Source organism: Sorex araneus, chromosome 1 (genome assembly GCF_027595985.1).
Source record: "Sorex araneus isolate mSorAra2 chromosome 1, mSorAra2.pri, whole genome shotgun sequence".
NCBI classification, from domain to species: Eukaryota; Metazoa; Chordata; class Mammalia; order Eulipotyphla; family Soricidae; genus Sorex; species Sorex araneus.
The window spans coordinates 113,448,431-113,475,575 of NC_073302.1; the positions used below are offsets into that span (position 1 = coordinate 113,448,431).

Consider the following 27,145-nt stretch of genomic DNA (forward strand, 5'->3'; position numbering starts at 1 on the left):
CAACACATTTAGTATCTGCAGCGTGTCTTATAACACAAGTTCATATGTACATCAAAGTCATTCAGAGGATAATTCTTCACAGAAAGCACCTATGTTCTCAGGGAAAGGTATTTTTTCTTCATAAAAAACTATACATATATATATGTGTATATATATATATATATATATATATAGTAGTGGGCAGACATGTTTCTGCTCAGGGCTTACATATGGCTCTATGCCTGGGGATCACTCCTAGGAGGGCTTGGGTGAATAATATGGAGTTTCAGGGATTAAACCAGGGTCAGCTCTATTCAAAGCAAATGCTCAACTGTAACTTTACTATCTCACCAGTCACTCATGGAAAATTTTAATGTGCTTTTTCAAGACAAAAATATAAACAGTTTTCCAGCACCAAAGAAATAAATTGGGTCAAGGATTTTTATTGATTTACAGGTGGGTAAATGCACATAAGGATACTGTATAAGTATCTATATTTAAATAAAAATACATTTCTAAATATTCTTTGCATTCACAGAAAAAGAGAAAATACTAAGTTTATTGCTGACTATATTTGAAATGTACTTCATATTTGATTGAAATGAGTTAAATGGAGGTCAGCTGTTCTCCAAAACTCTTTAAAAAATAATGTGCAGCAATTTACTGGCTTTTAAGATACAGGTGGAAAGATGTGTCATGAAGCTTTCAAAAAGGCCTGCAGCAGAGACTGCAATTCAGTTTTTTCTCTATTAACTTGAGAATTCACAAATTTTGGAAGCTATTTATTAGGAAAATTGACTCCGTTATAAATTTTAACATTGTCCCAGTCATGGTATCTGTAACAAATTCTTATTTGATAAGCATGAACCCCTGCATTAAGAAATAAGCATCCTTAAAACCAGCTAGTGACAGAAACAATTTCAGAAGAATTGATTGCTCTCTCCTTGATCAACAAGAAAATGTAATAAGGTTTTGTAGCTAAGTCCCATACCACTGACCATGACCATTTTTAGCAGATTCAGGAAGGTTAAAAAAAATTAGTTTATTTTAAAAACAATTCTCCTACTACTGAAGCATTGCTTTTATGGCTAATGATGATGCAAGATCAAATAAATTTTAAGTGGAAAAATAGGAGAGTCATTTCTGGATTTAAAAGTTCATCTATGGTAAGAATGAAATTGTTTGCCATAGATGCAAACGGTGGAGTGGGGGGTAGATGGTGGGAGGGACACTGGGGACATCAGTGGTGGAAAATGTAAACTGGTGAGTGGATGGGTCATTGTATGACTGAAACTAAATCATGAAAGATTTTTAACTCTATATCATGATGATTTAATAATAAGAAGAAAAATAAAAATGCAAAAATTCGGGGGCCGGAGCAATAGCACAGCAGGTAGGGTGTTTGCATTGCACATGGCCGACCCGGGTTCGATCCCCGGGATCCAATATGGTCCTCCAAGCACTGCCAGGAGTAATTCCTGAGTGCAAACCCTGAGCATCGCTGGGTGTGACCCAAAAAGCAAAAAAATAAAATGCAAAAATTCATCTATATCTGGGAGATTGAAAGAAATGAAACTCCTCAAAAGGTATAAATACAATACACGTATGATATGCATATTCATTGAATGTTATATATACATTCAAATTGAATGTTATATATACATTTAGATATACTATGTGTATTTGATATACTGTATCCATGTCTATATTCCTTATGATTAATATATGTATGATAAATAATGTGTGTACATTTATATTTACCATTTTAGTATAAATATATCTTACATATTTATAGAAGATAACATATGGTTATACATATTTGTACCATAATTGTGGATTATATAATATATGTAACTGTATATAAGTATATACAGATGGTCTAAAATTGCAAATAGAACAAAACAGAATAAGTTGAGTTCATTTCTCCCCCAGAACTTCAAAATATGACCTTTTTTCTTTTTCAATAATCCAGGATTTGCAGATGTAATCTAGTACAGATAAGTTGAATCTTCCTATGCTTGGGGTCTTTATGTCTTCATAGGAAAAGCAAACGCTGTTTGAAGAGTGATGCGTAGATGAAATGCCGTGTGATTGCAGATGCATCAGCCGAATTGCTGCAGCTGCAAAGCCAGCCATGCCAAAGCTTGCCGAGGAACCGTCATCAGCTGGGACATAAGGAGGAAGTATTCTCTATGACTTTCAGAGAAAAGATGGCCTTCCTGACAACGTTCTTTTGCACTTCTTGATGACGGTGCTCCAAAAAGTAAGTCGCTGTGGTTTTAGGTTCTACGTGCTGGGATATTTAGTTAAAGCTGTCCTAGTAATCTAACAATACATTCAGGGGAAGGGGGTCCCATTTAATAGGATGGAATTCGATACCCCAAAACATTAGTAGCAGGTTTTGATCTCCCTTCGTGTCTTTTCCCCCCAAGAATATAATTACTCAAAGAAGCAAAAGCTTTTTAAAAAAAAAATTAAAGATGCTATAAGCCCTTCTAAAGTTATATTCTTCCTTAAAACTGCAAATGAGTTTTTCAGTGATGCCAAGTTCTGAGTAGTGGTACGTACATGTCTCTCTATGCATCCTTGTCAGCAGGCTTAATAGCTACTTTCTGTCTTTGGCTTAGTACTTGCTTTTGCAGGTGAAGGAAAAATGTAAAAATTCCTTCACCACAGAATAATTTTAAATTTTCCAAACTTCAGAGTGATTGAATTATTATGCAACAGAATAACATACAGAGAAATCTAATGTCAATGATTTCCAGACCATTTTTAATTTTTTTGCTTGTGAACTACATAAAAGTTAAAAATAAAAGATAAGTTTCTTAAAAATAGTTCCTTGTTCACTTTTTAATCATGTAGTATCTACTAGATTTTATTTTTATATTTAGATAGATATCTACATATATGTATATATTTAGAGGAGAAAGACTATAAATTCATCAAAGTCTTAGTACTTGCTTTTGCAGGTGAAGGAAAAATGAAAAATTAGTTCACCACACAAGAATTTCAAATTTTCCAAACTTCAGAGTGATTGAATTATTAGGCAGCAGAATGATACAGAGAAATGTAATGTCAATTATTTCCAGACCATTTTTAATTTTATTTTTGCTTGTGAACTACATAAAAGTTAAAAATAAAAATAAATTTCTTAGAATTTGTTACTTGTTCATTTTTTCATCATGTAGTATCTACTGGATGTTGTTTTTATAATTAGATAGATAAATATGTACACCTGTATGTATACATTTAGAGGAGAAGGACTATAAATTCATCAAAGTCTTTAGCTACTATATAGAAACTAGCAGGATATATAATTGAAAATGTTTTAGTAAGTGCATGGATCAATGAATGGATGCATCAGAGTTAAGACATTGCATTTCTGTGTAATGAAGTTCTGCTATGATTATCACCACATTCAGTGATGCTACCCTTCCTAATAGAAAAACTAATCCAGATAACATTGTGTAAATAGACTTTGAGTTTCTTTTGACTTTTAAAGGATAATGAGATGTTGGTTGTAAATTAAGTACAGTTTCTAATTTCTGTGATTATTGTATTAATGTTGTGGCATCCATAGAGTATTTATTCTGATCTAATCTTATCAACCACTGTTGATCCCTTTTGTTCAGACTTCATTTATCAGAGAATAGCTGTGAGTTGCCAACTACAGACATCACATACAGGTGCCAACATTTTGTTCAGAATCTTGGCTGAGCTGTGATGAGACACCATCAAGAGGGCCTGGAGGGGAGAACAAAGATGAGGCTCACATGTAGCTCCAACTCTTCTTTCCTCACCACCACTAGGCCATTCAGCCAAAACCGGTGTCCATTTCCCCTGACGAGCCAGAGTTTGGACCATGTGAAGAGGAACAGTTGAGAAAGAAGGGTGTTTGAATAGCATACTGATTCAAAGGGAGAGAAGCTGTGCAACTAAGCGAAGAAAATATATATGAATACACACAATTGTTTAAATAAAAGAATATCTAAATTTTCCATGTATGACTTCAAAATATAAGATGCAAAAATTTTGCAATAACACCGGTGCTTCTTCCAAGGGCTAATGGCATGCATTATCCCTGTTCCTTCCCCTCTCAATCAGCAGTCACTCAATAATATGTCCAATACTTTACTCACTATTTAATGAAATATTTTCCTCTGTTACGTTAATTTGCCAAATCCAGTAGGTTCTTATGAATTCCACTTTTTCTCAACTTTATTATATCATTATTCAGAGGACACATATTTTTTCTTCCTGATTTCTGTTTTAATCAGTTTGGGCAGGAGCGATAGCACAGCGGTTGGGCATTCACCTTTCACGTGGGCGACCCATGTTCAATTCCTCCGCCCCTCTCCGAGAGCCCAGCAAGCTACCGAAGTTTGGAGCCCGCACAGCAGAACCTGGCAAGCTACCCATGACCCATGGCGTATTGGATATGCCCAAAACAGTAACAATAAGTCTCTCAATGAGAGACGTTACTGGTGCCTGCTCGAACAAATCGATGAGCAACGGGATGACAGTGATTTCTGTTTTAAAATGAATGTTTATTATCATATTAACCCTTCGCCTCTCAGACCTTTCCTACTTCTCCTTTTTCAAATTCCTCTGAAATCTTTTTCTCTAATATTAGTAATTCAGAGCTCACCTATTTAGTTTCTCTATTGCTCTTCATGATCCCTATTTCCTGGGATTTTATGTGGCCTTCCTTGTGAAAAGTATGCTGTTTATAGGTCCAACTTCTCTTCTCCAATCCAGATACATGATTAAAATGGAATACTTAAACTTTCTATAAAGATGGTTCACAGAACATAACCTTCCAGGAACTAAGCACAATGTAATATGCCAAAATATAATGTGTCCAAAATGGACTTGATATAGTACACCTACAATTCAGTTCTTCCTATGATGCTTTCTATATTAATAAATTGTCCTTCATTCAGTCACTCAATTTGAAGACACAGCAACACCATTTAACACTAACCTCTACTTAAACCAGTCGCTCTAATCCATCATAAAGTCCCGTAAATTATAACTCCGACATATATCTCGAAGCTGTCTATTTCTCTCCAGCTTGGTGACAACCACATGAGTCTTAGCCAACATCTGTCATATAGATTACTGTAAGACTTTCCAAATTGCTCTTTCCTTCTCCAATATTTACTCTGGAAAAAGTCTTTCTCCACACAGAATTCAGGAAGATATGAAAAAAGAAAGAAAAGAGTCGTTACTCTCCCTCTTCAAATAATTAAGATAACTTCTAATTTCTGAAATGCTTCTATGTTTGCCTACATTGCATAGTGCAAGCCCTTCTCATGTACTAGCCGCAATACCCAAATTTGCTCCCATGCTAATATCATGGTTATTCACAGAAAAAGGGCTATTGCCTGGTATATCGATTCTCAGAGTTTTCAAAGGATTTAAAATGTCATATTATTTGTTTTCTTTTGGTTGATCAATCTTTTTGTTTATCTCCTACTAAATACTTTATTGCACTCTTAGGATATGTATAGTTCCCTAAGGTTGTCAGAACAAACACTGCAAAGTATAGCTTATACATAGAAATTTATTTCTCGCAGTTCTTAACGTCAGGAGTACATAGTCAAAGTATCTTTAAATACTGTTTCTCTGAAAATCTGTCTTCTTATATTACAGATGACTGTTTTCACGGTATCCTCAAATTTGCTCAAGTACCCTCAACCTATTCCACAGCCAACAGAATACATGCTTTGTTTCTGTTTAAAAAAATATTCATGCAGTTGTTCGTTTGCTTATTTTGGTTTGGGAGTCATTCTCAGTGGTTCTCATGGGCTATTTCGGGTTCTGTGCTGAGGATTGGCCTGGGCATAGTTCTAGAGACCATACGTAGTGTCAGGGATCCACCCAGGGGTGAAAGCCATGCAAGGCAAGCTCTTTACCTTCCTGTGCTATCTTCCCAGTCTCCAAATCAGAAAAACCCTCCAGAATTGGTTTTCAACTTTCCTGTGGTTGCCATATCATAGAACTCTAACTGTTTTATGTTTAAGAGTTGATAGTATTTGTGGTAACTGAAATCTTATTAATTATACCATCATTCAGAAGCTTCAAATCTCATATTGCTAATTACTATTTTACTATTTCTGTTGCAATTTTAATATGGTATTTTAAAAGTACCATATTAATTTCTCTCAACCTATGTTCCCACTAGTTGTGAAAAAACATAAAACAATCAGACTTCTAGAATCCTATATTTCTCCCTGTGACCACAAAATTAGTTAGGAACATATTAAGTATTGTATAACATGTGATTTAATACCTGGACTATTTAGTGACCAAAAACATTAGGATATCATGTATTTATATTTCCAGACATAAAACTTATCTTTGCAATGCTTTATTAGGTAACTGTCAACCTACTGACTATATTCGTGAAAGTCCTTGACACTTGGCAGATATTGCTACTAGATTTTTTAAATATTTCCATGAATATTTAATAAATATTTTAATGTAAGCTACTGTATGTTTATATCTACTACTGGGCAGAGAGCATATTAAGTCAAGAAGTAGTCTTCCTTCAATGAAAGAATAAATTAGCATCAAATATTTGCTCAAACTTTTGATGTACCACATATAATTTTTATTGAAATTATTCTAACTCTTTCTTCAATATAAGCACATTCTATGAGAGAATAGAATATTAAAACAAAAACTTATGAATAATTAATATTGAGGACTGACTACTACTTCAATAGAAACAAATTTATCTGAAGATAAGAGAAGACTTCTAGGCAGTCCCTTGATAAGAATATTTAACTAAATCTGAATGTTTACATGGTCAAAGAACACTTGAGAGAGAAAATCCTAACAAAATATTTAGAATCTTGTTAAGTATTATTCAACAGTTAAGCACAAAACAAAACTTAAAACAGAAAGATATAGGTATATATGCAAGTACAAAAACACTCCTCTCTGTTATATCATAAAGTACGTTACTATTTCAAGATTCAGAATTTATAGGAGTTAAATGTTATATTAATAAATAATTACTCTCACTGTATCACTGTCATCCCATTGCTCATTGATTGTTTAAGCGGACACTAGTAACGTCTCCATTGTGAGACTTGTTACTGGTTTTGGCATACCGAATATGCCACGGGTAGCTTATCAGGCTCTGCTATGTGGGCAGGATGCTCTCAGTAGCTTGCCAGGCTTTCTGAGAGGGGCTGAGGAATCTAACCCAGATCGGCCACGTGCAAGGCAAATTGCCCGACCCGCTGTGCCATTGCTCCAGCTATATCTATGCTTTAATTATTAGTTTTATGATAGATTTTAATTTGAATTATTTTTATTTATTTATTTATTTATTTATTTATTTGCTTTTTGGGTCACACCCAGCGATGCTCAGGGGTTACTCCTGGCTTTGCACTCAGGAATTATTCCTGGCGGTGCTTGGGGGACCATATGGGATGCCGGGGATCGAACCCAGGTCGGCCGAGTGCAAGGCAAACGCCCTACCCGCTATGCTATCACTCCGGCCCCAAATTATTTTATTATTATTGATAAAAATAAAATGTATGAGTTATAATTTAATATTAATAAAAATTATTCAAATTAAAAAGTCATCATAAAACTTAAAATTAAATCAAGGACATAGATTTTGCCAGAGAGGAACACTTTGAGGGAAATTTTTATAGTAAGCTTTACTAATATACCTGTTTTGCTTTTTTTGCTTCAAAAACTAAATTGTAAATGTACTTTCATCATCATCATCATCATCATCATCACCCATTGATCATCAATTTTCTCGAACGGTCTCAGTAACGTCTCCATTCGTCCTAGCCCTGAGATTTTAGAAGCCTCTCTTTACTCTTCCTTCCCAACAGTGCTGCATTGGAGGCTCTTTCAGGGTCAGGGGAATGAGACTCATCATTGTTACTGGTTTTATCATATGAATACACCACAGGAAACTTGCCAGGATCTCCCATGCAGGCAGGAAACTCTTGGTAGCTTGCCAGGTTCTCCGAGAGGGAGAACTAGGCTAAATATGTACTTTCAAACTTTTTGAAAAAGATTTATCACAAATGAAAAAGATTCATTACAATAAATAATTTATTCTTAAAAAATTAATAATGTAACACAGTTAAATAGAAACAAAGGAATGGTAGCAGATTTTTCCTCCCTCCCTCCCTTCCTTCCTTCCTTCCTTCCTTCCTTCCTTCCTTCCTTCCTTCCTTCCTTCCTTCCTTCCTTCCTTCCTTCCTTCCTTCCTTTCTTCCTTCCATGTTTGTTGACCCTTTTATCTAAAAAAACCTTAAACTCTTTTATTGTATTCTTTGTTAAAAAATTAAAACACTGTGATTTACAAATTGTTCACAATACTATTGTTTCAGGTATTCATTATTCCAATATCAGTCCCACCACCAATACACCCAAACTACCATCAATGTCCTCAGTTTTCCACCCACACCCTAAGCCTGCTCCCTTGGCAGGTACTAACTGATTTACTTTTATGTTACTTAACACAACATATATCTCATGATGGTGTTGCTAAGGTCATGGCCCGAAGGACTTACTGAGTGACACAACATTATTTAATGTGTCAGAGCTAGGGGACCCTCTGTTTAGATCCTGTTATACAGACATAATCTAGTGATTATGTAACACATTCCAAAGGATGTGATCCAGGAAAGGGTTATAGAACAATATCCCCGAACAGGGCTATATTTGGTGTTCTTATGCACTGAGAAATAATGCAAAGTCTGACATTGTTGGAACAAATTATGATCTAGAGAGTACTATAAAAAAAAAACAAGGAAATATGTGTGTGTGTGTGAGTTTGTACATCTGTGTGTGTGGGGGGGATGTTTGACATCTAATTTTGTGAGTAAGCAATTCAGTAGGAAAAGTCATAGGGAAAATTCATGGGATAGTAACAGAGAAGTAATACAATACAGTTTATAATACAATGAAACAAAATAATCAATAAACAAAAATATTAACCTTATTTTCAGTAACATAAACTATAGACATAGGTGTCATATAAGGGGTTACAGAAATATATTAAGTGATAAATTACATTGAGTATGACTAGAACATTTGGTGAAGGTCGATGAATAATAGATTCTGGAAATAATTCAAAGAAAAGAAACCAATATTAGCTCTGCTATAGAGAGATATAAGAGCAAAATTCTAAATAGAAATGGCAATTTTCTAATTTTTAATAAAAGTCTTGCAGTAAGGTAAATATAGATGTGCCCAGCCTCCCCCTGCCCCCCCAAATAAAACTAGTCCTTTGTATAATCTCCAGGGATGCCAGGGGAGGCCTTGTTGACTCTCCCCTTCTCTGCCTGGGTTCAGTGGGTGGTCTCAGGTGACTCCCCCAGCCAGGGAGGCCCTTGTCATGAGCAGATGAAGGAGGAAACAAGGGCCAAGCGGGTTGGTGATCAGTTCCCATTTATTCCACTCTCCCCACTCGCCTGTTCCAGTCTCTCTGACCCCCCATGCTAGTCTCACACTGTCCTTCATTCCTGTCTCTTCCTGTCTCTCCTGCTCATCTGTCCACGCTCCCTCTCGCAGCCGCGTCTCTCGTCTCTGCACCTGTCTGCTCCTGCATTCTTCTTCTACATTCTTCTCCCTCTGCCCCCCTTGCTAGTCTCTCTGCACTCCATCTTGCTGCCCTGCTCTCTCTCTCTCATCTCTCTCCAACCCCCCACTCTGGGGTAGACACCATACCCAGTCCAGTAGCAAAATCAACATAAGAAAGCCCTTTCTTTTTTCACTCGCCAAATAACACTTAAGGTGTTTTTCTCCTTTCCTCAGTCCGATAACTTAATTAAAGTCTTAATTGACATCTTAATTCTACTTCTTAATATTAGTTATGGAAACAGTAAGAGAGACATTGAGTGCGTAGGGTGAATCTCCTGGGAACATCTTGCCACAGACTCAGACTACAGTGCTCAGGCCAGATTAATATTTCCTAACCCTAGCAGGTTCTGAATCTAGTTATTACTGTTTGGATCATGACAAAATTTGTTTATGGCCATGCTCTTAACTCATAGTTAAGTATTATGGTACTTTGGTCAGGCCCATTTTGATGCCAGGGTAGCATATAGCTCACAGTTTGCCCTGGGTCCATCCAGTCCCTCTTTGGGACCTTACTTTTGTGGTGCTAGGAAGTATGGATAACTGAAGCTTAAGAAAACATATGTCCAGGAGGTAAATACCATTCAGAGACAATTAACTCCCAAGTTACAAAAGCATAGTATTAACTGTCTTTTTGTGTCCGTACAAAAAGGAGATTGCTCTGAATTAACTATGCCAAGGACTTAAGGAGAAGAGGAAAACAATATTTACAAGTCAGCAAAGCACAAAGAAAGAAGTTACAAGCATAGGGACTCTCTGCTCCTAAAGACTATTATCCAGAGGTCTTCTAACCCATTTTGGCACCCAGAGCGGCTTCTTGCAGAAATGCATCTAGACTGTGAACTGAGCTAAAATATTAGAAACCCAAAACCGCGTGGCCGCTGTTGCAGCCCTGTGAACTCAGAGTCTTCATTCTCAGCAATGAAAAGAAATTATTAAATGATGCCTTTCCAGCAGGCCTGATTGTTGGGGGAAAGTGCCAGACAATAATAGTGAGTTCTCTATTGAAATCTTGAATGTATTCAAAGTATAGAGAGAATAAAGTGAGATCATTAGCTACTTAGATGGAGAAGGGTGGGAGGGGGGTATATTCGGGTTCTTGGTGGTGGAACATGTGCACTGCTGAAGGGATGGAGGTTTAATCAGTATATGACTGAGACAAAACTGAAAGCTTTGTAATTTCTTTCACAGTAATTCAATAAAATAAAAACTTAAAAAAAAGACAAGACAAAAAAAAGAAGTTACAAGTACAAGTAAACACAGAGGAATGAGAACACTGTGATGGGAGTAACCCAATAAACCTAAGCTTCCTGTGGCAAGGCATAAAGGACAAACCAATGTTATCCTACATGGAGTTCAAACTTTATTTATATAAGGGTGTCTAAGGAAGAAGTTCTATTTTCCAAGAATTAACTCTGTCTATAGAAATAGTTATGAAGTAGATTCTTCTTTTCCTTTTCTGTATTATTTAATTTATTTTTTAAAAATTTTAATTGAATATCTATGAGATTGGCTGGAGCACTAGCCCAGCAGGTAGAGCGTTTGCCTTGCATGCAGCCGACCTGAGTTTGGTTCCTTCTCCACTCTCAGAGATACTGGCAAGCTATGAAGAGTATCTTGCCACAGGGCAGAGCCTGGTAAGCTACCCATGGTGTATTCAATATGCCAAAAACAGTAACAACAAGTATTACTATGGAGACATTACTGGTACCCACTCAAGCAAATCGATGAGCAAAGGGATAACAGTGATATAGTGACAGTGATATTATTTGACTACATAGCTCTTTTTCCAAGCATATAATTACATATGTAACTGATTATATAGATGTATATGCTCTTTTTGTGTGCATTATGTTTTGCAGTACAGGTACTAAGAAATCATCGTATTTTTTCGGGGAATTTAGTAATTTTTATCAGGAAGACAAGGCTGGAATAGCTTTTTAACTGTGTCACAGCTTCTGGATGTAGACATGACTGCCAGGACTTCTGAAAGTACAGGGAGGTGCGGGGAGGTAGCCAATCTCAACCCTGAGAAAGTCTGGAGATTTCAGTCACAAAACTTGCATACCCCAATTTTCAGAAAATTTTATCTTGATAATGTTTATCCCCAGATGTTGCAGTCTGGCTGGGGGTGTGGCAGCAATTTTGGGATTGTGGAATAAAACAGCTCAGCTCCTGGGCGTTCTGCTTGGGCTGGCACCAGGCTGACCCACACCTCTCTGATTTAGCATGATGTGTTCAGCCTTGTGGTGGTCCAAGATTAACTTCTTATCTGTTTTGATATGTATGTATGGATCTTTGAAGAAAGGCTGGTAGAAGAGCTTACATGGTGGCACAGAAGTTGATTCTCGAGGGTGAGTGCTGTGCTTCCAGGAATATAAGGAAGTTGGGGGAGGTAGCCCATAACAAATCCAGGAAAGCTTGGAGATTTCCATCATAAATCCCAACTCTCCAAATTTTCAACAGGCTAATATCTCGGTGCAACCCATCCTGAGAGTATAGTGTCGAGCCAGGGGCATGACAGTGATTTTGGTTCATGGGTGCAAGCAGTTGTTGGAACTTTGCTCGAGCAGGCACCAGGCTGACCTGCACCCCTCTGATATATCCTGCTCTGGTTCAGTCTTGCATAGGTCTGAGATTAACTGCAGTTTTTAATCTCTTCTGAGATTTATTTAAGGGTCTCTGAAGCCAGGTCAACAAATGAGCTTGTATAGCTGAGCAGGAGGTGGTTTGTGGGTGTGCTTCCCACATAACTAATTTTTGTCTGTGAAACTTCTTGGGAAATTTGGTTCCAAGTTGTTGGGGTCCTATCAGAGGCACAGCAGCAATTGCGTGGTATCAGGATACCTGAAGACACCATCGGGCTGCTGATACACTGGACCTTGGGGGACAGTTTGACCGGCTGGTGACACTGCATCCCCTCAAGCAGATTCTTAAAGTAACAGTGAGAAAAGGAAAGATTAAATTTTTAGCAATTTTCTACTTTAGTAAAATATGCTGGGGTTGGAGGAATAGCACAGCGGGCAGGGTGTATGCCTTGCAGGTGGCCGACCCGGGTTCGATTCCCAGCATCCCATATGGTCCCCCAAACACCGCCAGGAGTGATTCCTGAGTGCAGAGGCAGGAGCAATCCCTGAGCATTGCCGGGTGTGACCCAAAAAGCAAAGTTAATAAATAAATAAATAAATAAATAAATAAATAAATAAATAAATAAAATATGCTGATCTCAAGGTCTTGGCAGTGTTCACTGTGTTGTAGAGAAAGCAAGAATCATAAATGTCCACACACTTTCCCTGGTTGAGGGAGTCTGGAGTCTTCCTTGAGTTGTGTATGCTATTCAGGTAATGCTCCATTAGTAAAGCCAGAACTCTGCTCCAGGAACTTACCTTGTACACTGGACAGCCATCTCCACTGACTCCTTAATTTTCATCTTCCTCTTTTAATAGTTGTTATGCACATGAGCTAAGTTGTTCTGCACATGTACACCGAATGGACATCTCAACTGACTCCTGAATTTTCATCTTCTCTTTTACTAGTTGTGCACATGAACTAAGCTTGTTATTTTTTTTCATTTTCTGGATGCTTTAATACGAGTATATTAGAATTTGGGGTAAAATATTAAAATCATGTTTTATTGCTGTTATTGTTTTGAATAGTTATGATCATACATCAATATAAACCAGGTCTTATAATCACTACGTTTTACAAAGGAGATTACAAGACATTGGTTATTTTTTTCACCAGCATAAATAGAAGAAAGAAGCCTTTGTGCCCATCCAAATAACAATGTTTCCCCTCACAAATTTTGGACTTCAGCATCTGTGTGTTTTCACTGTGCTGAGAATGGCATGGAGCTTGCTCATCTCTAGTCAAGTATCCTCTATCTGTGCACCATCTGCCATGTCTGACATGATTTCTGCATAAATGCACTCTTTGATGTGGTGATGAGTCCAACTGGGTTTCGGTAGTGCAGTCAATTTCTGCTTGGGCTCTATGATTTCAATGTAATTTTATTTTATGCAATGTTGTGATATTTCTTAGCAAATCGATTTGTTTCCAACCATCCATGGCTCAGGGTAACTGCAATAAAATACTGAGTTGGATACTTATAAGGCATTTGCAAAGGATCAAGAGCCAAAAGCTGTATGGCTCCAGCTGATTAAGTTTCATCACTAGATTTCAAAATTGCCCTATTTCCCATGAATACTTTTTGCAAGTTTGTTTTTTTTTAAATTAAGGCTTTACATAAAGAACATATGAATACATTTTTTGTAATTAAAACAAATACATTTCTTGTTTCTTGAGGTCAGAATAATGTTTTCTTTTTGTGCTATAACTTTTTCTGCTCAGAAATTTGACTCTTGGAGCTGGTGTGTTTCAGTGAGTTACAAAATCTGCGCACTCAGCGTGATTAAACTGCTAAGTGTGTATCCTTGATTTGACTGGTAAGCATTTCTCTTACGACAAAATGGATATATCCTTTTGCTCAACTTGAGGTGGGCTATTTCTGTTAGTTTTCTTATCGTACTGAGAAGCATATAAATAATGAACTATTACTGAGACATTTTATTTTAGTGTAAATATCTGCCTCCATTTTTTATATAAAATTTGGCATAATAGAAAAGTGAATTTTGTTCTAATCTTAAATGTGTTAAGTCAATCATTCCATTTTTTGTTTGTTTCTAGAATATATTTTCTGTGTAAGATTTTATTTAGTAACCAGTTTTTGTTAGATATTTGCCATTTCAAAGCTGCAGCTTCAATATTTATTAATGGTTCTACTCAAATTCATTATGGAATTTGCAGAAAACCCTAGGGTATTTTCAACCATTCGTTCTTGCTGAGAAAATAGTATATTTTTTCATATGCTCATGAACCAGTGGATTCAGTAATGTTCAATTGAAACCGAGAGGAATAAAAGAAAATGGAAACTGTTTGTAATAAAAATGCAATGAGCAGATTTTTTTTAAAGAGTAAGTTAAATTGGAGATATCTGGTTAAAATGACTGAGATACAGTCCTTCTTTTGGCTATGTGCATGAAAAAGGAACGTTGCACTGACAAATTACTCTGCAGGCTGCTATGCTTGTGATACCAGTAACTCACAGATGCCATGTATTTGTACACTGAAGTGCAATGATACTGGCACACAATAGAAAATGAAAGCTTAAAATTAATTTTTATGTGATAAGATAGAGAAATCAAAAAATATAGAATATAGGTAGGATTTTTACTGTCTTCTTTCAGGAGCTACCAACTGTTCTGCTCACACAAATAAATTAGCTGAAAAAAAGTACCCTGAAATGTACCCATTATGTCTTTGCAGTGAAATTAATGATCAGTTCATTCACCATAAAAGATAATTTTACAAAGGAAATGTTGTGCCATAAAGTTAGCATTGATAAGAGGATAATAAAGTTAGAAATCATACAACACAAATGTGCAGAGTAAAATGACACTTTCTCAAAATGGTGCTATCTTCTACTAAAATGCCTATGATTTTAAAAAGAAAGAGCAACAACACAACTCTTTGAGAAGACAAAAGGTGTTGCTTTCATTCATAGTTTTCTAATGGGCATTTTATATTCTTTACAATTTTAAAATAAGACATTTTGTTTCATTGAGTAGTATGATATCAAAATTACAGATCAAAGAATAGTAGTGGTTAAGAGACATACTAAAACTGTGTGACTTAGGGCTGAAGGGATGGTACGGAGAATAGAGCACTTGTCTTTTTTCATGCTGCTGACCCAAGTTTGAGCCAGCACCACATATAATTCCCTGAACACTGGTAGGAGTGATTTGGGAGCAAAGAGCCAGGAATAAGCATTCCAAATATGGCCCCAAACCAGAAAAAAAAATTAAATGTATATAATTAAATGTAACTTTGAAACAACTTCATATAGTAATAATGATATTTTAATAATTGCAGTATTTGGGTCCTTTGACAATTTTGCAAAATTAAATCTACTGAGTGTAGAATATGAAGTTGAGAGTACTACCATGGATATATCTCTCACCTTTATGAAGTACAAATATTTTGCACCCAGTGTATCAATACTCTTGTGTTCAAAAATAAGTATAAGTTCTTATTTTTTAAAATGTTCTCATTCATATTTATGACTTCCTCATTTATTTAAGTTATTTTATTCTATTCACTACAGAGAGTTAGAAGGTGTTTTTATTTGTCTCACTGCTCTTCAGTTAGAGTTCTTAGAGAAACTGCATTATTATTTTTTTAAATACACAACTTTGGGCTTGAGTGATAGCACAGTGGGCAGGGCGTTTGCCTTGCATGAGGCCAAATCGGGTTTGATTCCTCTGTCCCTCTCGGAGAGGCCGGCAAGCTACTGAAAGTATCCAGACCACAGGCAGAGCCTGGCAAGCATATTCTATATGCCAAAAACAGTAACAAGTCTCACAATGGAGACTTTACTGGTTCCTGCTCGAGCAAATCGATGAACAACGGGATGACAGTGCAGTGCTATACAAAGACTTTATCTCTCTATTAAGGAGAATGATGAAAATTAAATTTAGCTTGCATTTGGAAGAAGGAAAGGTGAACAATTTCCAACTTTAAGTCAATGATTAAAGTGAACTCATTTGATAACAGATTTACAAATCAGTAAATGTTAAAAAAATAAAACCTGATTATGTACTGATGATTTTCTCAACAAACTTCCGATTTTAATTTAATATGCTCACTTTTCTACTGTATATAAAATGTTTTTTATTCCATTTATATAATGATCTAGTTATACTTATAAGATACATAGATTTACTTTGAAATATATTTACTAAGTATGAATAACAAATGTGGAATTTAAGGTAATTTGTTGCTTCCATAAGGGAGGTGTCTATGAAGTCCTGTAATGACACACATTTTATGACGAACAAAGAAAAGCTACATAGCCTGTTGCAGTTAGGCTATAGCTCAGTGTTACTGTTAATACATACCTTGCAAATTTAAGGCTGGGTTTGATCCCTGGGACAACCCACACAGACACACACACACACACACACACACACACACACACACACACACACACACACACCTCACAAGAAAAATGTAACTTTGCTTCTAAACTATGCCAAACTCCTTTCTTAAGTTTACTGAGAAAATGAGAATGCAGCTATGCTGTGTTTCTGCTATGCTCATACTGTTTACAATATCTTAAGAGGAGCTCATAAAATATGCATGCCATAAAGATAATATAATGGGATAAGAAAAAGAAAAGGGTAAAATGAGGAAAGAAAATGTTCAATCTGTAGCCAGCAAAATATGTTATTATGTTTCATAAAAGCATGTGATAAACTTATACTCAATAGTCCAGTGACTAATCAGAAATTAATTTAAAAATGAAGCTGTTATTTTCAAAATCAAAATAATATATCTTCTATATACAAATGCTGAGTACAAACATTAAAATTCTAAGATGTGTTTTAAACGGCTGTAACAATGCAAATCGAATATCCACTGCTTATGAGCCAAGGGCTGTAGAAGTTTACTACATTCTACTATTTCTGCTGATTGATATAATCCAATTATAAGATAGAACATATGAGAAATGACTCTAATTCATATTTTGCACTCAATTTTTGTTTTCTTCCTTCTTAATTTATGCCCCTTAGTAACTTCATAATGTTGACAGCAGACAGTTCCAACTTATAGTTTTTGAGAATGAATACATTACATTAAAAAACTGTTAAGAATTAAGAACATAACTATAATAATCAAAACAAGAACCAAACTGTTGGGGCTGGAGCGATAGCACAGCGGGTAGGGCGTTTGCCTTGCACGCGGCCGACCCGGGTTCAAATCCCAGCATCCCATATGGTCCCCTGAGCAACGCCAGGAGTAATTCCTGAGTGTAGAGCCAGGAGTAACCCCTGTGCATCGCCAGGTGTGACCCAAAAACCAAAAAAAAAAAAAAAAAAAATAAGAACCAAACTGTTCAATGGCATGTGAAGTTAATGTAGTGAAACAAAGTAATAATTTTCCTTTTAGGTACAACTCTATGCTCAGGGCCTACTTGGAACTCTCTTAGGGATGGCTCTTGGTTGTTTATATGGGACTCTAGAGGGTGCTGGGGATTAAACCTGGCTTGGCTGTGTATCAGGAAAGCACTTAAATTTCGATATTCTGTCTCCTCTTAATTCGTCATTTTCCAAGTTAGTGAACCAGGATTTCTCGCCTGGATGACAACTAGGGTCCTGTATTATCAAATATTCCTCCAAATGACTGCTGGGAAGAAAATTCAGCACTGCTTTTAGTTTATTTGGAACATCAGGAAATTAATTATTTCAAGGGTGGAGAATTTTTTTTATTTTTTATTTTTAATTAGTGAATCACCGTGAGGGTACAGTTACAGATTTATACATTTTTGTGCTCATGTTTCCCCCATACAAAGTTCGAGAACCCATCCCTTCACCAGTGCCCATTCTCTACCACCAGTAAACCCAGCATCTCTCCCACCCTCCCCAGTCCCGTCTCCCCCCACCCCACACTGCCACTATGGCAGGGTATTCCCCTTTGTTCTCTCTCTCTGATTAGGTGTTGTGGTTTGCAATAAAGGTGCTGAGTGGCCATTGTGTTCAGCCTACATTCGGCACGTATCACCCTTCCCTCACATGACCTCCGACCACATTTTACTCGGTGTTCCCTTCTCTGAGTTGCCCAGAATGAGAGACCAGCCTCCAAGGCATAGAGTCAACCTCCTGGTACTTATTTCTACTATTCTTGGGTGTTAGACTCCTAGTATATTATTCTATATTCCACAGATGAGTGCAATCTTTCTATGTCTGTCTCTCTCTCTTTCTGAACCATTTCACTAAGCATGATACTTTCCATGATCCACTTACATGCAAAGTTCATGACCTCTTTTTTTTCTAACAGCTGCATAGTATTCCATTGTATAGATGTACCAAAGTTTCTTCAAACAGTCATCTGTTCTCGGGCACTCGGGTTTTTTCCATAGTCTGGCTATTGTAAACAGTGCTGCAATGAACATATAAGTGCAGATGTCATTTCTGTAGGGAGCCAGAGCACATTGCGCATGTGCGCATGCGCATGATCGCGCATGCGCAACAACCACATTGCGCATGCGCAACAACCGCATTGCGCATGCGTGGCGAGAGCCAATAGAGAGCCACCTCATATGGGGTGATTGGCGAGAGCCAATAGAATGAGTGCCACCCTATGGGGTGATGGGCGAGAGCCAATAGAAGATGAGCACCACCTTAGAGGCGGGGCAACCAGGCTATATAAGGATTGCCATTACCCAGGTTGTTGTTCTTTCTCCTCATGAAGTTAAGTGAATAAAACTGCTGCAGAAGGATCCTCAACCCGTGTCGTCTCACTCTTTGCTGGCGAAGGGAAATCGCGACGCGGGCTATGAACAACTGGTGCCGAAACCCGGGAAATTTCATCTTGCACCGCGAGGAAGAACCCCTCCTTTTGGAGGGAGGATTCAGAACTGCAGGACGATTGCTCAGAGAGGCGTGCTGCGGACCACTGCCCAGCGTTGGTAAGAAAAGAATGCCCGTTTCCTGGTGGTGGGGAGCACTCTTTGTCCTCCTTATTTGGATTTGCCTTCTCTTTTGCTCTTGTGTCTTTACTATGGGCACTGAGGCGACTTGGAAGATGGTTCAAAATTGTTTGGAGGATGAGGCATGCTCCATAGTGGTCAGGGAAGGCCGGCAGGTGTTGGAAAAGGTCCAAGACAGTTTGTCAGAAACCGAGCAATCAGGAGGGCTGGGCGCGCGTATGAAAATACCCAGCAATAAGGAAAAAGGACTGCCCGGTGGGGGCAAGAAGTTAGAAATAAATAAGGAAAAAGGACTGCCCGGTGGGGGCAAGAAGTTAGAAATAAATAAGGAAAAAGGACTGCCCGGTGGGGGCAAGAAGTTAGAAATAAATAAGGAAAAAGGACTGCCCGGTGGGGGCAAGAAGTTAGAAATAAATAAGGAAAAAGGACTGCCCGGTGGGGGCAAGAAGTTAGAAATAATTAAGGATGAAATCAATGGGAAGGTGCTTTCGGGTTTGATTGACACTGGTGCAGATGTAACGATCATTGCCAAAAAAGACTGGCCAAAAGAGTGGCCCCTCACCCCCTCACTGACTCACCTTCAGGGTACAGGCCAATCCCAAAACCCTATGTTAAGTTTGTCCCCACTTGATTGGCGCACCGAGGAGGGCAAATCCGGGACTGTATGCCCTTATGTTCTGCCTGGGCTCCCTGTCAAACTCTGGGGCAGGGATATTCTCTCACAAATGGGCCTTTTACTAATTGACACCTAGGGCCCCCTTCCCATTGAAAAATTACAGGCCGCCAAGTTGTTAGTGCAGGAACAGCCCGGCACCCCACCCCCATTTTTGTGATAAAAAAGAAATCCGGTAACTGGAGGCTCCTCCATGACCTCCGGGAAATAAATAAAACTATGATCCCCATAGACGCCACCCAGCCTGGCACCCCTTGCCCGTCGGCTATTCCCCACGGCAGCTCTAAGATTGTCCTTATTCTTAAGAATTGCTTTTTCTCCATTCCCCTCCACCCAGAGGATTGCAAGCGTTTTGCCTTTTCTCTCCCTGTCACAAACTGCGCTGGGCCCCAGCCCTCGCTTCCATTGGAATCACTTTTTGGGGTATGCACCCTCCCCAGCTTTTCCTTGGTTTTGAACTTGCTGCCGTGTCCAAATTATTTGCCTCGACCCCTCATCCCTTTAATCTTTATACAGATAGCTTTTATATTGCCACCCCCCCCCTTTTTGCCTCTAGATTGCTAGCTTCTTATTAGAAAGAGCCCGATGTACATTGTAGCAACCCCATTGTCAGGGGGACAAGACCAAAGGTAATATGGACGCCCGTAGGGCAGGTTTAAGAATTTCTGTGTGAATGTGGTGCGTGGGGTGCGCACCGGAATGAAAGAGGACCGGTCCGAATGAGTGCAGGAGTGTGATTTGTGCGAGTGCCTTTAGTGTGTGTGTATATTTGTCTCATTATATTTCTCTTAGTTATGCTTATTATTATCAGCAGAGAAGTCAGGAAAATGCAAGATCATGTGGTTGAGTGTTTAATAATATCAGGAATGAAAAAGAGTGTCGCTAAGGTGGTCTATCCACCTCAGAAGTAGTCTTGATCTTAAAATTGTAACATCTGACAACTTAGGTTTCAACAACTTTGTCATGGATTGTTTTGCCGGCTTATATCAACAAAAGCGCTCTTTCTTGACCCAATTTTAATAAGCAGGAAACTGGCTGGTCAGGCAGAGAAACAGGGAGCAATGTTCCCAATCGGCCGACAGGGCTTAACTTTGCCCTGGGGACTTGTTCCTTCCTTTCTCAGTCTATCAGTTTTTTCCCTGCCATTTCTGAAGGGTCAGATCAATAGATCAACTGCAGATGTGTGCACATGTACATGTGGTGTTTTTAGTGAACTTATTGTCTGTCTGTTTGTCTGTCTGTCTGTCTCTCTATGTGGAACACTTGAGTGCTGGAGCCAGAATGAAAATCAGTGGTAAAAAAATTAGGCCTGGGGAAAACAGGATCATCTCGAGAGATCAGGGTGATATGCAGTTCAGCAATTTAAAGGATCTATGTGATTTTGGAACCTGTTAGACCAGGTTTAAACAAAGATTTCTAATTAGAATATGGCGCCTACAACGAAATTGAAATTTTTAGTCTAAATTTTTTATTGGAAGAACATTAATAGTTATTACCAATTGAAATTCTTTTGAATTCCAGTATCTGTACTATCTAGAAACAGCTACAGAACTAGAGCCAGAAATCTAAAAGTGAATTGGGAATTCAGAGTGCAAGGTTTATCTTATAAGCCTCTGCTAATTTTAATGAGGAATTTAGCTGTTTTTCAAACAACAAAGGTACAGAAACCCTCAAAATAAACAAAGTTACTTGTGTTTCCGTAGACATTTGATAGTCAAAAATTTTTTTTTCTATGCTATTATCGAAGTTTGGTTAAAAAAAAATATATATATATATGTGTATATATATATATATATATATATATATATATATATAAATACCCGAAGGGCTCTTTCTGTGTTTGACAGCATGCTTGTATTGTGGAATTGATAAAGTTAGAAAGCTCATGATTTGAACTAAGGTACAAAAACTGTTGAACTTAAGCCAAAGAAGATTTACTCATGTTTCATGAAAATTGATGGTTTAAAGGTCTTATGCTGTTGTGTCAATGTACTTATACATCTGCATTCGATTATTAGAATGTGAGCTGAAATAATTGTAGTAAAAACAGGTTCGAAGAGTAATGGTTTAGTTAAAACATGAGTTTTTTGGAGTTCTAATATTGGTTGCAAAACTTGTCCTACCAGTGTTTTATTTGATTTGAGATAACAAAAAAATAAAAAAAAAATTTTTTTAAGCTACTTAGCTCAGGGTCATAAGGAGTGAGAGTTTTTAAAGATTTCCGAGTCCGCAGAATGCTCCAGGGGGAACCCCTGAGAGGGATTCTCTCTTTTCTTCTTACAGAGAACATGCGGCTCGTCGTCCGGTGCCGACCCTGCGGGTTTGCAATGATGATCCTGCTGCTGACTGTGCAACCGACGGAGGCCGGATTGGGCCGGCCGGCTGACCCTACACACCTCATACAACAGCTGTATGGGACCCCGTGCAACTGTCAGGGAGGACAATCTTCGGTGACCCCAACGAGCTACACGAAAACCGTGGACTGTGGGACTCTGACTATATATCTCATCACGCGGCCCAGTGCTCGAGGCGGACTGACCCAGTTTTGGCAGTGCGTGCCCAAGCCTACTTTTATAAATAAGGGGGATCCCTGTCCTCAAAACTGTCAAGTGGTAGACCAGATGAATGCCATGTGTTATACCAGCTATTCTGAATGTACCCTAGGAGGAAAGAGGTATTTTACTGCAAAGCCCCATATGTCCTACGTGGAAACCGCTTGATGCTATGTTGGTTGATTGCATTTCTGATTTTGTTTTGATGGTTGTATTTTTTGATTGTTGTTTTGATTATTTGCTTTTACCTGGGTTATAGCTGACTGCTGCCTGGTGCCCCAATCCTCTGGCGGGGGCTCGGACTCGTTGGGCTCCCGCTATCCCCCTCTTGCGCTCATGGCTCCTGCTCTGGGAGCAGCCCTTGCACGCTCAGAGCCACAAGGGCTCATTGCACGAGTACGGGTGCTCCAGAGTATTCTTCCTGAGAAGGGTGTCAGGCCGGAGAGCACTGCATTGAGTTGGCCCCCGACTCAGGGTGGCGAGCCACTTGCATAGGGCCGCCGTCGGATTTTGCCCTGCCTGGAAGTGAGGACGGCGGGACAGGTGGAGCCTTGGTGCGACCTGAAGGGGACGTGCGGAGGCCTCCTCAGTCCCTTGTAATACAGGCAGTGGTGACCGCCACCCCTTTCTACCAACAGGATGGCTCCATAAACAAAGACATAAGGGGGAGATGTAGGGAGCCAGAGCACATTGCGCATGTGCGCATGCGCATGATCGCGCATGCGCGACAAACACATTGCGCATGCGCGACAAACACATTGCGCATGCGCAACGACCACATTGCGCATGCGCAACGACCGCATTGCGCATGCGTGGCGAGAGCCAATAGAGCGCCACCTCATATGGGGTGATTGGCGAGAGCCAATAGAATGAGCGCCACCCTATGGGGTGATTGGCGAGAGCCAATAGAATGAGCGCCACCCTATGGGGTGATGGGCGAGAGCCAATAGAAGATGAGCACCACCTTAGAGGCGGGGCAACCAGGCTATATAAGGATTGCCATTACCCAGGTTGTTGTTCTTTCTCCTCATGAAGTTAAGTGAATAAAACTGCTACAGAAGGATCCTCAACCCGTGTCGTCTCACTCTTTGCTGGCGAAGGAAAATCGCGACGCGGGCCACGAACAATTTCGACTATAGTTTTTTGCTCCTCTGGGATATATTCCCAGCAGTGGTATTGCTGGGTCAAATGGGAGCTCAACCTCTAGTTTTTTGAGAATCGTCCATATTGTTTTCCAAAAGGGCTGAACCAGTCGGCATTCCAACCAGCAGTGTAGAAGGGTCCCTTTTTCCCCACATCCTCCCCAACAGTGGTTGCTTTTGTTCTTTTGGATGTGCTAGTTTCTGTGGTGTGAGGTGGTATCTCATGGTTGTTTTGATCTACATTTCTCTGATGATTAGTGATGTAGAGCACTTTTTCATGTGCCTTTTGGCCATTCATATCTCTTCCTTGGGAAAGTTTCTGTTCATTTCTCCGCCCCATTTTTTGATGGGGTTGGATGTTTTCTTCTTGTAGAGTTCAACCAGTGCTTTATATACCCTTGATATCAACCCCTTATCTGATGGGTATTGTGTAAATATCCTTTCCCATTCTGTAGATAGTCTTTGTATTTTGGTCACTGTATCTTTTGCAGTGCAGAAGCTTTTTAGTTTAATGTAGTCCCATTTGTTGATCTCTGTTTCTACTAGATTGCTTAGTTCCATGTCATCTTTGAAGATACCTTTATCTTCAATATTGTGGAGGGTTTTGCTGACATTGTCTTCAATGTACCTTATGGTTTGTGGTCTAATGTTGAGGTCTTTAATTCATTTTGATCTGACTTTTGTGCATGGTGTCAGGTCGAGGTCTAAGCCCATTCTTTTACATGTGGTTGTCCAGTTGTGCCAGCACCATTTGTTAAAGAGGCTTTCCTTGCTCCACTTCACATCTCTTGCTCCCTTATCAAAGATTAGATGATCATACATTTGAGGTTGTGTGTAGGGATATTCCACCTTGTTCCATTGGTCTTTAGCTCTGCCTTTGTTCCAGTACCATGCTGTTTTAATTGTTCAAGGGTGTAGAAATTTAGGCACAAATAAGATGCTCTTCTCTTTTGTGTTTTTTTTTCATTTTTTACAATTGTGTATTTTATAATATATATACTATTTTATAATAATATATGTATATATTGTATATCTTTGGAATGTGGACTCTTACCCCCTTCATATATGAGTGTTAACTGTTTATATTTTTGAATCTTTTCATGGATGCCATCATGATGATTTTCTTTAAAACCATTCAAATGTAAATTACATATATCATGGTACTTTATCCCTACATATTTAAGTGTACTCCTGCATTATTTATTGTTTTCCCCAACCCACCCTCAGATTTGGTAATATGAGAATTAATTCCATGCTTTTTTCATGCTTAGAGGTTCTCTAAATGAGCCATTTGATATTAACTGGGTAATCATTAACATTTTTTAAATCAACTGATATTAAGCAAGGGCCTATGATCATGGACAGTAATATCATTGTCACTTTATCACTGTCATCCCGTTGTTCATCAATTTACTCCAGTGTGTGCCAGTAATGGCTCCATTTGTCCCAGTCCTGAGATTTTAGCAGCCTCAGGATAGCTGTCAAGACCACCCATGCAGTTTTATCCGGTAAAGCAAATGATTAGTGGTCTTGGCGCTGAACAGTAATATACCCATGAGTATTATTTTTGTTACATAAACTTTCCAGGAATTACAGTCAAATATTGGGTGAAAATGCATTTTTCAGTTATCTTCATATCAGAAAAGATGTTAAAATATATTGGAAGTAAAGCACATACAAAAACTGCAGATTGCAATTTTTCCCCTAATTTTCTTCTGTACCATTGAGTATGTATTTTCATGAACTATGTTATTATACTTCAATATGCATTTCCAAATCATATTTCCATTATGCTCTGTGATCTTCTTTTTATATTTGAGTCTGTTACTTCTCACCTCCATAGCAAAGCACTTTTCTGCTTCCCTCTAATTTATACACACATTGACATACATAAAAATATTTGCACTATGACATCATACACAAGCACTCAAAGCAGATATTTTAAATTCAATATTATCCCTCAATTATTACAATTTTCTACCAATTATAACTCCCCCCAAACATCCTGAAGATGTTTGCACAGTAATATTATTAAGAATATTAAATTTATTATTAATATTGTTTAATAAATTTTATCAAATTTCTAACTCCATACTGTACTACTCTTATTAGCATTAGCTATAAAGAATTTAGATTTGTCAGAAAATCAATATATCTACAAAGTTCAAATAGTAGGGACATAAAACACTATATTTAAACGTTTCATAATTCACTTTTTTATTATTAAAAATTGCAAACATAAATCATCATTATTTTTACCATGATTTAATAAAGTTTCATAGCTAATAGTAAAATAAAAAGAAATCCCAAAATTTTAATCACAAATACTTAGTGCAGTTTCACACTATATATATATGTGTATGTGTGTGTTTATATGTATATACATGCATATATGTGTGGTTAAATGAAGTCTAATCATTTTTTATTTAAATAACATCAAGACATTAAAATTGATTATAGGTGTGCATAAATGTGAATTATTGGAACTGCTTATGAATAACATTGGTAACTCACAGCTCTCAGAAGAATTCATCTCCAGAAATAGTCACAAGCCCAACAGAGCTGCCTTACCCCACTTCTTGCATAATTCTTGTCAACTACCTACCTATATGTCAAAACTGAGTATAAGAACTTGGGAATATGTAATATGCAACGTGTAATGCTACATATTTGCGTTATGAAAGGATATTTGCTAAGTATTGTCCATACTATAGAGCAGCATTATCCAAACAGGGGACCCTATTACTACCCGTAGGTCCCCAGAATATATCAAGGGAGCCACACAAGTAAATAGAGTGAAAAGAGGACCAATATATGAGACTGAGAGGCCAATCTGTAGGACAGGAAAGCCAGAATAAGAAAACAAGTCCAGAAGGGTTTATTCTGAGCACCTTGTTTAAGTGCTTTTCACCTTTGTCACCCGACCCCTCTCCCCACATCATATGGCCCCATTAGAGGTGGCACAAACCTTGAACTATTTTGAAATGAATGCATCAAAAATGTAATGAATGAATGGGCATTGCATGTTTTACTAATTATTAAATCACACCAGAACTTTTCTCTGATCATACTAACATAACGAAAGAAAAACTTACATCAACACACCTAGTAACTTAGCTTTTTCTATCCAAATGTTATCTTATCAGAACGATTTCATTTTCAGTAAGTCTTTCTAATTTTTTTTCAAAAATATTTGGCACAAAATATGTCTAAATTATGCAGTTGTTTAAATTCTAGACATCTCTCTAAATCTTTAAAATTTCATTCTGTGCTTTCTATAAAAGAATCTATTTCCTGATGCAAGCTATTTAACAAGGTCACCATCTGCCTGCCCTCAGGTTTAACATCTAGAGAAAGGTAAAGTCCACTGGGAAAACTTTCATGTGAATTTCAGTTGAAAAGATAAGACTTTCTAACCTTTTTCTGTCCTCTGTTCTTGGGGAAATGGAGTAACCACTCAATATTGCTGGCTAAAGATCCAGCTGGCTAACTCAGATCTCCTGGATGCTGGCCAGCAGCTATCCAATCTGTGTTTGGCCACCAGGGGACTTGAAGTTCAGGCTTGGTCTCTTGCGTTGCCAGTTCTGTCCTAATTATCTCAAGTCTCCATAATCCTATCCTAATTATCTGA

General features: G+C 38.1%; 1 protein-coding gene across 5 annotated transcripts in view; it reads left to right on the forward strand.

Annotated features, from left to right (window-relative positions):
* The first annotated feature begins 1,894 nt into the window (after window positions 1-1,894).
* LOC129400849 (uncharacterized) overlaps window positions 1,895-27,145 on the forward strand; it is a 128,365-nt gene continuing 103,114 nt past the window's right edge. For 3 of the 5 annotated variants that reach the window (XR_008627944.1, XR_008627943.1, XR_008627942.1), the window contains exon 1: window positions 1,895-2,242. Coding sequence is in view for 2 of the 5 variants with exons in the window: in XM_055123923.1 (XP_054979898.1) it covers window positions 18,994-19,899 (906 nt within the window). In the remaining 3 variants the exon portion in view is untranslated. Of the gene's footprint in view, window positions 2,243-18,909; window positions 23,433-27,145 lie in introns of those variants that run through there. The other 2 variants (XM_055123923.1, XM_055123924.1) reach the window with 2 other exon arrangements.